Raw genomic sequence first — 16,871 nt, 5'->3', positions numbered from 1 at the left:
AATTTGATTCAGTTTCTGACTTACATTTTGTGATCGTGTTTGTTCAGAAGCTTGTTGATCTGAACAAATATATAGTAATCAAAATTTCACGACAGTAACATAGGGACATCATCTCGTCTCTAATCAGGAGGCCTGTGTATCTCAATCCTCCAGTGATGAGAAGTCTCCAACTGAGCCTCATCCTGCTAATTAGAAGCAGCATAAACGTACCGTAAAAACAGTGAAGACCCAGTCTCGGGGGAGACGCTTTGCTTCCATATATTTCTCATTAATATAGTCATTCAAGCGCTCCATGGACCAGATTGTGTCCTCCTTCATCTCATTGTATAGAGGGTTCTTTTTCTGTATGAACTGTGAGTAAGAAAGTGCAAAGCTGCAATTAATGGAATAAAACTGACTCTCCAGAGGGATGGAGGAAGGGAGCAGGTGGATTGAAATCAGCCTCCTGAGATCACAGCAAGGGGTCGATTAAATGCAAGATAGATAGTTCACAGATAAAACAACTAATTCATCTCATGTGAGGAAGCTTTTTAAAAGTTAAGCTATACATTAGGAAAATAACAGAGATATTTCTGCACAAGAACTGTTCCCAGGTTAATTGTAAGACTTACAACGTCTAATGTAGCTTTGTTAAGTAGAGTTCTAAACATTTTTTTTGGAAAAACCCCAATTGTTCCTCAGTGAGCGGCTGCTACAAATGTTTCTGGGTGAAAGGTGCTTGAGGGCGTTAGTCTGTGTTGTTGGCCGTGGATTATCTGAAAGGTGGTACCTGTATTCCTCAGTTACTGTCTGGCCTTGTTGTGAAGGTTGATGGCAGGTTGGCAGGTGTGAACAACACATGTTTTCTGGTGCCATTTGACATATGTAGTGTTTTTTTTTCTCATTGTTTTTCCATTGGACTGTGAAAACCCCATAGTCCAAAGGACATCACAGCAAGGCAAAATGGATGCAGCAGGTTAAGAGATCTGTTCTCACCCCGCGAGAACCTGAATGAATTTTGACAATTATTTGAAATAGGCATAAATAGCACACTAGTAAGAATAGAACAATGCGAGTTTCCAATCCTCTTCCTCCTCTTTGCACTGTTAAAAAAAAATCACACATTCTGATAAAAGCAATGAGTACTGACACTGCTGAAAATTCTCTCAGACATCAGTGAACAATATTGCGTCAATTCATATATCACTACCAACAGTGTAATAGTTCTTACAAGAATGAACCCTCATGATGATGTGCAGGTAAAAATTTCAGAGCTCTAAACATAACTCTACCTTATTACTGTGTAAGTATTTGTCTTTGAGGAAAATATTCATGCTTTAGCATGACTGAATATACTTACTGAAGTTTAAATATATAAATATTGTGACAGTGTTGGGAAACAGAGATCAAATCCTACACTATGGATGTACTTAATGGCTAGCTGGGACACTGAGAGTTACAAATCAAAAGAAATGTTGCTAGAAAAGCATGACAATAGGAAATATAGTTTGTGGCAGAAAGTTATCGCGGGCTGTGCCATCAATTGCAGATGATAATTAATCAGGATCACAAGCTCATCACCCTAGGTCTTTTGTATGGCTGAATAGGCCAACTCTCAACTGCAGATCTTTGAGTACACCTGCCTGCCATACGATATCATCATTACATTGGAGAAAGTGAGGACTGCAGATGCTGGAGATCAGAGTCGAAAGTGTAGTGCTGGAAAAGTACAGGTGGTGAGGCCGCATCCAAGGAGCAGGAGAATTGGATGCTTCCTGACCTGCTGTGTTTTTCTAGCACATCATCGTTAAGTTGTTTGGATTCAAACCCTAAAGCAGCATAATGGACAAGTTCTTGTGATTTTGCACAATTAGTAGCAAGCTGTTCACAGCCTTTAATATCAAGGTTAGTTTTTCAGAGTGTCTTTGTCTTCCTTTGGACCACTGGGCATTTGACACATGCAGCAAGCAACTAGGAAGGCACTGTTCTGACAAAGGGGCGCTTGGCTTGAAATGTTAACTCCGTTTTACTCTGAGCAGATGTTGCCAACACTGCAGAGTTTCTACAGCACTTTCTCTTGTGGTTTCAAATTTTCAGCATCCTCTTCTTTGGTTTTAAATATGGTCTGGGAATATTCCTGATTCACTTTGTTAAAATATATAGGAAATGGAATATTTGACTGATAATGTCCGATTTGATATCCATGACTTTTTTTTAACAACATTTAAGGACAGGCCAAGTCCCTTATATGGAGGATTAGAAAGATTACACATGGCTTCAAATCTGGTGCAAAGGCACTGCAATCCACAAACTGCAGAGCATACACATCTATGATGGGCATTTCATTTGACGGTATATCTGTCTAGCCAGTATTTAATTGATCTTTGATTAAGTGAATAACCATATCAAGTAGATTATATATAGTATGCGGGCTATCACACAGTCTTGCTTCACACCAGGCCAGGTTTTGAAGGTGCAATTATACTATCATGGAGCAGTTGAAGGATTGTGCAGATATTTCTTGGACACTTAAATCTCTAGAGAACAATCTTTGGTCAGGTCACTGAATACAATCAAGCATTCCTGGTGATACACTTGACATTATTCCTGGATTTGTTTGGCAAATCCCTTGTCTGAGATTTCCCTGGAAATTATAAAGGTGCATTGTGTCTCTGGTAGGATTTCCTTTGCCACAGGAAGTATTGCAATTCAGGAAAATCTGTGTCAGGATTTTCTTGGCAAGAACAAGAGGGAAATACCTTGAGAGTTGAAACAGCTTGATCTGTCACCCTTCTTGGTGATAGCTACAATTACCACATCCCTGAATTTGGGGTAAGTTCTTTATTCCTCACAAATTCACAGGATGAATGAATGGAGTCTTGACATATGCAAATGCCCACTAGCTTTGAAAACTGAAATGCCATCAAGGCCACAGGCTTTGTTATTTTATATCCACATTATCAGTTGTTGCCAGTCTCCCATCAATGGTGATCCATGGATTCTTCCACAGGGTACTGGGGCATAACCTAAAGAGTAACAGTTGCCCCCTGTGGGTTCATAACTGATAAGTCATTGAAAATGTCTTTCCAAGTTTTTCTAACTTGGATAAATTGATTAATTGTGGTATTGATGAGTGCATGAGATTTTTAGTAATGCACAGGTAATAAAACTATTGCATCTAAATGTGCATTTCCTGCCAATGTCACATTTCATTTACACAACAGTATATATCATACTTAGATTATATAGTTGCAGACTTTCTGCATCAGTGTGTGCAATGTCATGTGAGAGTTGGCAACAAATCAATCTTAATATGGTATCAATTTACTGCATGATTATGAAATTGGTATTAAAGAATTAATTGATATTAATATAATCATTCAACTCACTTGCATTCTGAATTCCAAGCTAATTAACATTTTTGGAAAGTGACTCTTCTGCCAAGCAGTTTTGGAAAGCCTAGTGTACAGTACGAGCCAAGTCTGATTTTGACAATCTCAGCAACAGGATGGGTAATGGCCTCAAAGTGTTAAAGTCACATGATGCAGTGCTCAGATATGCAGAGAACGATAAGATCTTCTGTGCTGGATAACGTGACAGGGTGACATTGGGAATGGTGCAGTTAACCTTTGTGTTGTATTTTCCATGCACACCAAAACAGGAGATGAATATGTAATCCTTTATATTCAGATCGGGCATTGAACACTGCAGAAATCATGACGGAAAATAATACTTTGATGGAAAATAATACTTTAAAAACTCAATAGATCATTGAATTGGATACTGAATATTTTAATAAAACTGATATAGAATTGTTAATATTTGCTGTGAGTAAAACACTCACGTGAAGTTTTGTCACGGCACTTGAAGGGTTAAATACAGAAAAATAGATTGAAAACATCAAGAGATGGGTGGGGTGAAATGATGGGATGACTGTCAACAGCTGTCAGCTGGGTATTTATAAACCCCCTCTCAGGGGTTGCTGGGTCATTTACACAATACTAATGAACACCTGCCTCGAATTCAGCTGGGCATCACCTGAGCAGATAAAATCCCCTGCGCCGCCTGACGACATGAACAAACAAGCAGAAAAGAAACAACAGGCTCCTTGAGATAACTGCAGCAATACCTACAGGATTCTCAAATGTTCAAACCTAATGGATCAAACAAGTTGCATTCTCACATGTTCCATAGCCTAATGATAGCTGCTGGGTACCAAGGTGCCTCTGCCATCAAGCCTTACATCTTTCCACCTTTTGACTTTCCTGGACACAATGTAATTTTTCCATGAGTGACAACAGGGTTGGGTGATGTAGTGTTGTGATGTCTACATGGTGAAACAACCTTCTGAACATAGACATGAAACATGGGTGAACATACAAGCAGAAATGCTGGAAATACCCAGCAGTTCTAAGAGCATCTGTGGAAAAGGAAACAGAGTTTAACATTTCAGACCTTGGGCCACTCATCTGAATTGAGAAAAGTTAGGAATGCAAGCAGTTTTGATCAAGTGACAATACAGTGAAGAAAATGGGAAAAAGAACAAAGAAGAAGATCTGTGTTACGAGGAGGGCAGGAGAGAGTAAATGATTAAAGATGCCAAGGAACCTTCTTCCCTGCTCTGCTGATAGGACATAGGTCTGAAATGTTAACTCTGTTTCTCCCAACAAAGACACTGCCAGACCTGCTGAGTATTTCCAGAATTTTCTGCTCTTAATTCAGATCTCCAGCACTGTCATTATTTTGCTTCTAGATTAAGAAATGGCCTCTTGATTAAGGTGTGAAATAGTATTAATGCATGAGAAAATACTCTTGGATGTACTACCGCTCTGGGGAGGAGGGGAGAGAGAATCAAGATAAAACAATTATGGCAGCGTATTGAATCAGGAGAAATAATTGGGGATAAAGAAGGAAGAAAATGTGCAAACCAACAATCCAAATTAAGAATTCTGCTGCCTACCTGAAGCTACTTGCAAGGCATCAGTAGAATTTGATGCATTTAATTACAAAACAGTCTACAAAAGTCTCTGAATTATTTCAAATCATTAACTAAATGATTCATTTTAAGAATGACAGTGTTTTGCCAGACAAATAGGCAAGCTTTCACAATTCCCTATTTCTGTTTCTCTTTATCCAGTTTTCCGTTTGATAGAAGTAGTGCTAATATGAGGACACTGAAGTAACTATGTTAGCAGCAAATGCAGGACCAGGCCTTCCAGTCTTTCAAATCCCTATTGCTGAGATTCAAACTCTCAACCTCAATGCGGGATGTCCACTGAGCCCTATTTGAGTGATTATTATTTGTACTTATCAGGTTCTCTCAGATTTCAGTTTTGAAAATTGATGCCTCAGTTTCCATTCAAATCCAATGAATCTGTCAGTTTACTTCTCTCACTATTGCGGAGAAATCTTTTAATTTACTATAATTCTGAAAATACAGGCAGCAACAGATTCAAACAAAGAGTGAGTGTGAAGTATTAACAAAGCAGCACAGAAGGAGATAATTCAGCCGACTATGGCTGCACTACCCCCTCTGCTATGAGCTGTTAACGCATCTTACTCACATAATCCTGAAAATGTTTCCTTTTAAGTATCCAAATTATTTTTGAAAGCATCAAATGAATCTGCCTCAAATGCCTTTTCATGCCAAGCGTTCCAGATCAAAACACTTAGAGTCATAGAGATATACAGCATGGAAAGAGACCCTTCAGTCCAACTCATCAATGCCGACCAGATATCCAAAATTAATCTAGTCCCATTTGCCAGAATTTGGCCCACATCCTTCCAAACCCTTCCTATTCATATACCCATCCAGTTGCCTTTTAAATGTTGTAATTGTATCAGCCTCCACCACTTCCTCTGGCAGCTCATTCCATACTCGCACCACTCTCTGCGTGAAAACGTTGCCTCTTAGTTCCCTTTTAAATCTTTCCCCTCTCACATTCCACTTATGCCCTCTAATTCTGGACTTCCTTCCCCTGGGGAAAAGACCTTGACTATTCACCCTATCGAAGTCTGTCCTGATTTTATAAGTCTTTATGAGGTCATCCTTCAGCCTTCGACACTAAAGGGAAAACAGTCCTGTCCTATTCAGCTTCTCCCTAAGGCTCAAACTCTCCAACTCTGGCATCATCCTTGGAAATCTTTCCCAAACCCTTTCAAATTTCACAACATCCTTTCTATAGTAGGAAGACCAGGAATAAATGCAGTATTCGAAGAGTGGTCTAATCAATGTTTTGTATGCTGCAACATGACCTCCTCGACTCAATGCACTGACCAATAAAGCCTTCTTCACTATCCTGTCTACTGTGACTGTACTTCCAAGGAATTTTAAATCTGCATTCCAAAGTTTCTTTGTTCAACAATACTCCCCAGGACCTGAGAATTCTGCTCATCTCTCCCAGTTTTGTTTTGTTTTCTAAACTTAAACTACAGAGTAGATTTGGAATCCAAGACCACGTGCATGGTGAGTTGCCCTAAAGATGTGTTTTCCACTTTCTAATTCTGACTGTGTCATTTGAAATGTTCAGGATAGACTAGCAATATAAAACTGTCCTGCGCTCCATCAGGCAGCCCAAAGACCAGATGTGCCAGTCCTCCCCACCTCTTATCCTCTGAGTATTAGAAATGTAAAAGGCTGCCTTGTTCACACTGCAGTTCTGTCTCTGAACACATGGGTTCCTCAGAAAGCAACGATGTAAATTAGATGTGGTAGCAATCCACAGGTAGTTTTTGTCTGGTGTAGACTCAATGATCCTATAACTTGATTATTCTAAAAAACAGATAATAGAAGTGATTCCCAGATGTAGAATTCAGTAAAGATGTCATCAATTTTAGAACATAGAGTGAAATTAGGAATGGAACTAAGCATGTGGTGGGCTGTGTAACAGATGGAATCTGTGACTGTCTATTGAGGCACTGCCATTTATGCAATATTCAACTTACCTGATTGGTTAGATGATCCGTCAAGTCATCAGAATTTGGATTGTATTCATTGCAGGTAAGCTTGGCATAACCGTGGCGAAAAAAAGTCACATAGGGCGAGGTACAGGCGATCAAAAAGTAGGAACGGACATCAAACTTCCTACCTTCGAGGAGTAAGGGCTCAGCAACATATCTGTTTGGATAGAACGTACAGGTATTTTGGTACATTTTGATTGTCAGACATTTTATTCTCAGCATCTCTATCCAAAGAAGCATCAGTTATTTCTCTTACTCCACTTGGTTACCCCTCTGATCATACAGTCAAATGTGTTGACTGGAGGGAGGTTTCCCTCATATGTTCCCTATTTTTCCTGTTTTCTTCATAGTATTCCTGCATATTTCCTTTGTTTCTCTCAATGCTTTAGTTAGAATATCCCAAGTCATAGAAAGCAGTTGTTCCTTTGAAGATGTCTGTCATTCAGGGTGAAGGTCTCAATGATGAAAACTGGTGTTTTCTTAATACTTTCTGTGTTCAATGACGACACAAAACCAAAGGAATTCTACAGCAGCCAAGGAGGCTTTCCATCCCAACCTACCTGTCATAGCTGTTTACTGGAAAAAATGCAAAACTAATCCCCTTTCTACACTTTTGGAAGCCAGTACAGACAGGATGAGTTGAATGGCCTTCTTCTGTACTGTAAAATTCTAAAATTCCATTCTAAAATCCTACTCGTCCTTTTTCTTCCTGTAGCCTTGTGACCAATGTTTATCTACTTTTCTCATTAAAGGTATTTTGGGTCTGTGCTACAACTACTTCCTTGGGAAAAGTATATGCTCAAGCTTCAGATTCAAAACTGTGGGCTATAGGAGAACAGAAAACTGATACCATTAAGGGGGCTTGTGTTCTCTGTGCTGCTACACATTGAGCACCAACTATTCAGTCAACAGACCCAAATGAAAAAGTGCTGTTCAATACAGTCTTTATTGACAGAAAGCATTTGCATAGACTGTTTGTAGTTAGTTTAAATGAGGAATATTCCTTATAATGTAATCAGGAGGAGGAAATGACATACAATAGGTTCAACCCCTGTATAGAACAGGTGCGGCTTGAAAGGCGTGTTCCCTTCAGTTAGCTCCATTTCTGTATCCCCTAGCAACTGGCTGTATAACAAGACCAAAACAACACAGGAATTGAGGAAGTTACTGAGACTTAATGGAGCCTCCCTGCTATTTTGTTAAAATGGTACTGCAGTTCTTATAAAGCTCCAATTATTGGCCAGCTACAGGTACTCCCTGTTTGCAGATTTTGATGGACAGAACAGAGAATAAGAAGAAAATGACATACAGCTGACTCTGCAAATTCAAAGCTTCTTTTTCTGTTCTTCTATTGAGAGAGGAGGGAATGGAGTGGATGGTTCTCTGGAACTCAGTACTTCTGACTAATCATAGAGATAACCCAAATACATTTCCTCCTATTGGATCACAAGAATGTCTTACAGGTGCAGGCCGTCCAAATTTGTACAAAGTTAACAATCACACAATACCAGGTTATAGTCCAACAGGTTTATTTGGATGTGCAAGCTTTCGGAACGTTGCTCCTTCCGACTGGTGTTGTGTGATTTTTAACTTTGTCCACCCCAGTCCAACACTGGCACCTCCACATCAAGTCTGTACAAGCAGTGATGATGCGACAGTGGGTTGTGTAATAGTTATTCTTGGAGGGGTGTTGATTAATAAGACCATAAGACATAGAGCAGAAATTAGGCCATTCAGCCCATCATGTCTGCTCTGACATTCAATCATGGCTGATAAGTTTATCAACCCAATTGTCCCAATTTCTTCCCATATCCTTGATACCCTTGATACTCAAGAACCTATCTATCTCAGTCTTAAATATACTCAATGACCTGGCCTCCACAGCCTTCTGTAGCAGTGAATCCCATAGATTCCCCACTCCCTGGCTGAAAACATTCTTCCTTATCTCCGTTCTGAAAGGTCTTTCCTTTACTCTAAGGCTGTGCCCTCTGGTCCTAGTCTCTCCAGCTATGGAAACATCTTCCCAACATTTACTCTGTCCAGCCTATTCAGTATTCTGTAAGTTTCAACTAGATCTCCCCATATCCTTCTAAACTCCATTGAGTATAACCCACAGTCCTCAGACATTCCTCATATGTAAAGCTTTTCATTCCTGGGACCATTCTCATGAACCTCTCAGAACACGCTCCAGGGTCAATACATCCTTGCAGAGATACGGGGTCTAAAACTGTGCACAATACTCCAAATATGGTCTGACCAGAGACTTATAGAGCCTCAGAAGTACATCCCTGCCTTATATTCAAGTCCCCTCAAAATAAATGCCATCACTGCCTTTGTATTCCTAACTACTGACTCAACCTGAAAGTTTACCTTGAGAGAATCCTGGACTAGAACTCCCAAGTCTCTTTGCACTTCAGACTTCTGAATTTTCTCCCCATTTAGAAAATAGACCATGTCTCTATTCTTCCTACATAAGTGCATGATCTCACACTTTCCCACACTGTACTCCATCTGTGACTTCTTTGCCCACTCTCCTAACCTGTCGAAATCCTTCTGTAACCTCCCTGCCTCCTCAACGCTACCTATCCCTCTACCAACCTTTGTATTGTCTGCAAACTTAGCCAGAGCTCCCTCAGTTCCTTCACCTAGATCATTAATGTATAAAGGGAAAGGTTGTAGTCCCAACATTGAGCCTCGTGGAACACCAATTGTCACCAGCTGCCATCCTGAGAAGGACCCCTTTATCCCCACTCTCTGCTTTCTGCCAGGCAGCCAAGCTTCTATCCATGCTAGCACCTTGCCTCTAATACCATGGGCCCTTATTTTACTCAGTAGCATCCTATGCCACACTGTGTCAAAGTCCAGGTGGGTAACATCCTTTAGTTCTCCTTGGTCTAACCTGCTCGTTATTTCCTCAAAGAATTCTAGCAGAATTGTCAGGCATGACCTCCCCTTGATGAAACCATGCTGACTTTACCCTACTTTACTATACACTTCCAAGTATTTAGAAATCTCATTTTCACAATGGATTCTAGGATCGTACCCACAACCGAGGTTAGGCTAATCAGTCTGTAATATTCCCTCTTTTGCCTAGCTCCATTTTTAAACTGGGATGGCACGTTACCAGTTTTCCAGTCCTCTGGGACCCTCCCTGATTCCAGTGATTGCTAAAAGACCACCAGTAACACCTTCACTATCTCTTTAGCTATCTCGCTTAGAACTCTGGGGTGTAGTCCATCTGGTCCAGGTGATTTATTCACCTTCAGTCAATTCAGCTTTTGTAGTGCCTTCTCCTTGGTGATGGCCACCATACTCAGCTCTCCCTCTCACTCTCTTGAATTTTTGGCTATAATTTATGTCTTCCACTGTGACAACTGACACAAAGTAATTATTCAGTTCCTCAACCTTGTTCCCCACAACTATCTCTCCAGCATCATTTTCCAGCAGCCCACTATCCACTTTTGCCTGTCTTTTGCCCTTTATATACTTAAAGAAACTCTTACAGTCTTCTTTCATATTACTGGTTAGCTTACCCTCATATTGAATCTTCTCCCTCCTTTTTTTTGTTGCCCTCTGTTGGTCATTGTAAGCTTCCCAATCCTCTGGTTTCCCATTGCCCTTCGATACATTATATGCTTTCACTTTTGTTTTTATGCTATCCCTGGCTTCCCTAGTCAGGCATGGTTGCCTCATACTCCCTTACCATGCTTCTTTTTCCTTGGGATGAATCTCTGCTGTGTCTCCTGAATTACTTGCAGAAACTCCAGCCATTGCTGTTCCACTGTCTTTCCTGGTAGGTTCGTCTCCAAGTCAATTCTACCCAGTTCCTCCCTCACACCACTGTAGTTTCTTTTATTCAACTGTAGTACCATTACCTCTGATTCTATCTTCTCCCACTTGCAGAGTAAATTCAATTATATGATGATCACTGCCTCCTAAGGGTTCCTTCACCTTAAGCTCCCTTATCAAGTCTGCCTCATTGCACAACACTAAATCCAGAATTGCCTATTCCCTCGTGGGCTCCATCACAAGTTGCTCCAAAAAGCCATCTTGTAGACATTCCACAAATTCCTTTCCTTGCAATCCACTACCAACCTGATTTTCCCAGTCCACCTGCACATTGAAATCCCCCATGATCATTGCAACTCTGCTTTTCCTACATATCTTTTCTATCTCTTGGTGTATCTTGCACCCCAGCTCCTGATTACTATTTGGAGGCTCGTACATAACTCCAACTATAGTTTTTTTTTTAACCTTTGCAGTTCCTCAAGTCCACCCACACAGATTCTACACCATCTGACCCTACTTAGTTTCTTACTGTTGTTTTAATTTCATTTCTTACTAATAAGGCAACCCCACCCCCTCTACCCATCTACCTATCTTTACGCTATGAATGCAGCTCCCAATCCTGACTCCCTTGCAGCCACGTCTCCATGATACCCATCACGTCATACCTGCCAATTACAATGGATGCCATATTTTGAACATTTTACTGTTGTGCAAGCTCACAAATATCACTCTGATGTATTATTGATTTGTCTTTTGGGTTCTATAACAGTTATGTTGAGGTTAAAGACTGATATGCTTTCCTTCCTCCCCACAGCTTCACCAGGGTCAATAATGTCCGGCCAGATTCCTTATCCATTAAATAGCCAGCAGGCCCTGTTACACAAATGCAGCATCTTTGTCTAAGATTAGTCGAGTTCACTCACAGAACAATACAGAGAAAGATACATTAAATGTGAACAATGCTGCAATTTTGCAACAAGTGCAACAGAGGATAAACACTGTTCTGTAAAGACCTTTTATTCCACATTACATCACTTAAAGATCACCTTTTGTGTATAAACTGCAATCTTATTTGGAATTTTTAAAATCACCTTTGTACTATTCTGCTAAGAGGAGAATTGTAGGAACACATTCTGAAATAGGGATTTTCCTCCACACTTTCCAGTTTTTTAAAAAAGGCTGTTATATCATTGAGAGTCCTCAAGAGGAAGATTCCTCTACCTTGGCTTGATTCAGCAGGTTTAGATATCCAAGTCTGTCCTTCTACATTAAACAGAGAGGAATAGGTAACAAACATCAGCAAGAGGTACTGTTTACAAACCATGCATAACAACAAGCGATTTAATACACCGGTTCCTCTTTGGGTCAACTCATTTCAACAAAGGCTATCATTTAGAGTTGTTATCAAGGGCAGACAGATTTACTTTGCTTTCTGGATTAATGATGGTAATGCAGGGGAAAGGTTTTCTGGCATTTTAAAATGATTAATGATTTGCAATAGTTGGAAACATTGTCATAGAAAAGCCAATTGCAAAAGGGGAATTGAGGCAGCAGATGTGGTCACAGGAGTGGGGGTAAGGGCTCAGTAGTTATCAGTGAAGGCTTCCATGTGGGATCATTATTCAGCTACACAGTGCCTTACAGAGCTGAATTATGACATGAGTTAACATCTTCAGGAATGGAAAAAGCATTCTGAATCTTCAGGGAAAACAATGAAGCTACCTTGCAACTGGCTTGAAGGTAGAAGTCAGAGGGTGGTGGTGAAGGGTTGTTTTTCAGACTGGAGGCCTGTTACCAGTGGAGTGCCACAGGGTTCAGTGCTGGGTCCACTATCTTTCATCATTTATATAAATGATTTGGATGTGAGCATAATAGGTACAAGATTTGTGAAGGTTTGTAGCTCAGGTTGAGGTTTAGGGTGTAGCTTTGCTCACTGAGCTGTAGGTTTGATATCCAGATGTTTCATTACCTGGCTAGGTAACATCATCATCCGTGGCGACCTCCAAGTGAAGGTACAGTTAGTAAGTTTGCAAATGACACCAAAACTGGAGGTGTGGTGGACAGCGAAGAAGGTTACCTTGGAATACAACAGGATCTTGATCAGATGGGCCAATGAGCTGAGGAGTGGTCGATGGAGTTTAATTTAGATAAATGCGAGGTGCTACATTTTGGGAAAGCAAATCAGAGCAGGACTTATACACTGTCGGGAGTGTTGCTGAACAAAGAATCCTTGGAGTGCAGGTTCATAGCTCCTTGGAAGTACAGTTGCAGGTAGATAGGCATTTGGTATGCTTTTCTTTATTGGTCAGAGTACTCAGTACAGGAGTTGGGAGGTCATGCTGCAGCTGTACAGGACATTGGTTAGGCCACTTTTGGAATATTGCATGCAATTCTGGTCTCCTTCCTACTGAAAGGATGTTGTGAAACTTGAAAAGGTTCAGAAAATATTTACAAGGATGTTGCCAGGGTTGGAGGATTTGAGCTATGGGGAGAGGCTGAACAGGCTGGGGCTTTTTTCCCTGGAGCATTGGAGGCTGAGGGGTGACCTTATAGAGATTTACAAAATTATGAGGGGCATGGAAGGGGTAAATAGACAAGGTCTTTTCCCTGGGGTGTGGGAGTCCAGAACTAGACGGCATAGATTTATGGTGAGAGGGGACCTACGGGGCAACTTTTTCACGCAGATGGTGGCAAGTGTATGGAATGAACTGCCAGAGGAAGTGGTGGAGGCTGGTACAATTGCAACATTTAAATGGCATCTGGATGGGTATATGAATTGGAAAGGTTTAGAGGGATATGGACCAGGTGCTGGCAGGTGGAACTAGATTAGCTTGAGATATCTGGTCAGCATGGACGAATTGGCCCGAAGGGTCTGTTTCCATGCTGTACATCTTTATGACTCTAATACTGTGATCTACATGGATTAGCATAACATCAGGTGAGCCAAGTAGCTCATTGGCCAGTTGAAATTGAGAAGTAATGCTTCAGAATTATGAGAATGTAAGAGCAAGGGCATCTCCTCTCTTCCCAGCAACACATCAAACTGAAAACAAAAATGCTCATTTTCTTGATGGCGACAGCTAACAAGAGCATAGCCACGTCTGATATACCTGAGTGGAGCATGCTCAAGGCAGCTCAAGTCATTTTAAGAATCCTAAACTAGGTATAAGGCAGCAAAATTAAATTTCTATTGCATTTTGTGTCTTATGAACAGTATATCGAGATAATGTTTAATTTTCAAAATATCAGTATAGTCTTAAGAGACTGGACAGGGTGTATACTGCACTATTAATCACAAGATAAGCCCAAGAAAAAGTGAAGGCAAAACTGAACTGGTGCAGCAAAATACTTTATTCTTTATTCATAAAAATCTTATATATACATAGTCACTAGAACAGTTTAATTCTGTACACATTCTTTACAAACAGCCCTTATCCAATTTCCCAAACTGGTAGACATGGCAAACAGTACAAGGTTTCAACAGTTACCATCAGGGAAGATGCCACATTAAATGATGGCGATTACCTTTTTATAATCAGTTGGAAGGACTGGACATTTGGAGGAACCAGTTCATAATCTTAAGTGTATAATAATTTATCATTGCTCATTCTGAATGCCAAGGAGACAGCCAAGCAAAGTAGTACAGTAAATGACCAAATAAGCCAACTCAATCAAATTTGACACCATATTAAATAGTGGCAGGAATTTGGTGTTGGGGGTCCCAATGCCATGGAATAGAAAGTTCTGTAAAGGGAAAGAAGGAACACCAGTTTAAAATGAGGAAGAATCTTACCTCGGAAGACTCGATGGAAAGCATAGCGTTCACTTTTTAGATCCATACGATATGTTTCAGGATAAAATTCATCCAGTTTCATGAATCTTAAAAATATAGAGCATAACACATGAAGAGCAAAATCTTCTCAATTTTTTTTCCAGTACAATGGGTAATTGTCAAGAGAATCTCTATTGTATGTGAGCAACAGGTATGTTTTTGGCTCATTGTACTAAAATGCTTTACAGAAATTGGAAGTCCACATTAGAAATAGGTAGCAGATTCAAAAGTAATGCTCAAAATTGGATCTACACTTCAATGGGCAAACAGCAGGAGAATAGAATCAATTCATCAGCTCTTTGAAAAACTCCATATCACCACATTGGACTTCAAGGCCTCCTTCTCTGCTGCATAGTTATAAGAACTTCATGCTGATCTCATTTTACCATTGGATTTTGCCACAGGGTTCTCCTTCTGTCACAAAATGCACACAAATTTTGTAGCAAGTATCAATGAATAGCTTAGTAGCTGCCTGAGCTGATTCTTCCCCTTCCCTAGCCTGTGGTAGCTGAGAAAAGTTTTTGTACCAGCTGAGATTCAGAACTTTATTAACTACATCTCCATTTCAAGCTTACCACTGAAGGAGATTTATTCATTTGAGCACTCAAAGAAAAGCATGCACAATCAATCATGTAGTGAAGAAGGTGTTTGGTGTGCTTTCCTTTATTGGTCAGAGTATTGAGTACAGGAGTTGGGAGGTCATGTTGCGGCTGTACACGACATTGGTTGGGCCACTGTTGGAATATTGCGTGCAATTCTGATCTACTTCCTATCGGAAAGATGTTGTGAAACTTGAAATGGTTCAGAAAAGATTTATAAGGATGTTGCCAGGGTTGGAGGATTTGAGCTAAAGGGAGAGGCTGAAAAGGCTGGCGCTGTTTTCCCTGGAGCGTTGGAAGCTGAGGGGTGACCTTATAGAGGTTTACAAAATTATGAGGGGCATTGATAGGATAAATAGACAAAGTCTTTTCCCAGTGGTGTGGGAGTCCAGAACTAGAGGGCATAGGTTTAGGGTGAGAGGGGAAAGATATAAAAGAGACCTAAGGGGCAACTTTTTCACGCGGAGGGTGGTACATGTATGGAATGAGCTGCCATAGGAAGTGGTGGAGACTGGTACAATTGCAACATTTAAGAGGCATTTGGATGAGTATATGAATAGGAAGGGTTTGTAGGGATATGGGGGCTGGGTGCTGGCAGGTGGGTTTAGATTGGGTTGGGATGTCTGGTCAGCATGGACAGGTTGGACCGAAGGGTCTGTTTCCATGCTGTACATCTCTATGACTCTATGACTATGTAGATTTTATAAATTTACAGAACCTCTATTCTCTCATTCCTGGAACTTCCATGTTGTCATCTTCAGGCAATAGGTAGAATGGTTAACTAGGGACTGTTGCATTAAAAACAACTCTGCAGGTTTAGGCAAAACAACAGCTGAGCCAAGATTGGAATAGAAGTCTAAGACACAAAGCAACAGCACTGACTCATTTTTCATTTTGCTACAAGTAGGTACAGCAAAAGACACAGCAACAGCGAAAACAGAAGCTGTTAAACTCACTCTAAACAACAGTGGAATATACTCAACACAGAGCAGAGTATCGCACACAAAATGACTGTTCAAAGCATTATCAAGAGATGATAATGTCATAGGATTATTACACCAAAGTCTAGGTAATGCTCTGGAAGACGAGTTCAAAATTCCATCATGGCAGTTGATGGAACTTAAAAACAATTAATAAATAAGACCATTAGACTATAAGACCATAAGACACAGGATTAGAAATTAGGCCATTCGGCCCACCAAGTCTGCTCTGCCATTTAATCATAACTGATAGGTTTTTCAACCCCATTTTCCCACTTTCTCCCCAAAACCTTTTGATTGCCTTGGCAATCCCGAACTTATCTATCTCTATTTTAAATATACTCAGTGAACTGGCCTTCACAGCCTCTGTGGCAATGAATTCCACAGGTTCTTTATTCTCTGGCTAAAGAAGGTTCTCCTTATCTCCATTCTAAAGGGTCTTGCCTTCACTCTAAGACTGTGCCCTCGGGTCCTTATCTCTTCTGCTAACGGAAATGTCTTCCCAACGTCCATTCTGTCCAGGCCATTCAGTATTCTATAAGTTTCAATCAGATCCCCCTCATCCTTCTAAACTCCACCGAGTATAGTCCCAGAATCCTCAAACGTTTCTCTCAAGAATGGTAGCCAGAAAACTATAATTGATGATTGAGAAAACCTATCTGGTTCACTAATGTTTATTAGGGAAGGAAATCTGCTGTCTTTAACTTATCTGGGACAAGATGTGAGTCCAGA

The 16,871-nt window shown here is 40.5% G+C and overlaps 1 protein-coding gene and 1 long non-coding RNA gene across 4 annotated transcripts in view; one reads left to right on the top strand and one right to left on the bottom strand.

The window, feature by feature from the left end:
* LOC140486957 (protein polyglycylase TTLL10-like) overlaps positions 1 to 16,871 on the bottom strand; it is a 157,767-nt gene that overhangs the window by 38,312 nt on the left and 102,584 nt on the right. Inside the window, exons 8-11 of the mRNA XM_072586216.1 lie at positions 14,522 to 14,607; positions 11,820 to 11,991; positions 6,925 to 7,096; positions 211 to 351 (exon numbers count right to left, since the gene is read on the bottom strand). Coding sequence (XP_072442317.1) covers positions 211 to 351; positions 6,925 to 7,096; positions 11,820 to 11,991; positions 14,522 to 14,607 — 571 coding nt within the window. The remainder of the gene's footprint in view (positions 1 to 210; positions 352 to 6,924; positions 7,097 to 11,819; positions 11,992 to 14,521; positions 14,608 to 16,871) is intronic.
* The window catches only part of LOC140486958 (uncharacterized), a 106,415-nt gene that overhangs the window by 29,665 nt on the left and 59,879 nt on the right, over positions 1 to 16,871 (top strand). The gene's annotated exons all lie outside the window — the stretch shown is intronic.

The sequence above is a fragment of the Chiloscyllium punctatum genome, chromosome 16 (assembly GCF_047496795.1).
Source record: "Chiloscyllium punctatum isolate Juve2018m chromosome 16, sChiPun1.3, whole genome shotgun sequence".
NCBI lineage: Eukaryota > Metazoa > Chordata > Chondrichthyes > Orectolobiformes > Hemiscylliidae > Chiloscyllium > Chiloscyllium punctatum.
This window is presented reverse-complemented; position numbering and strand designations above follow the sequence as displayed.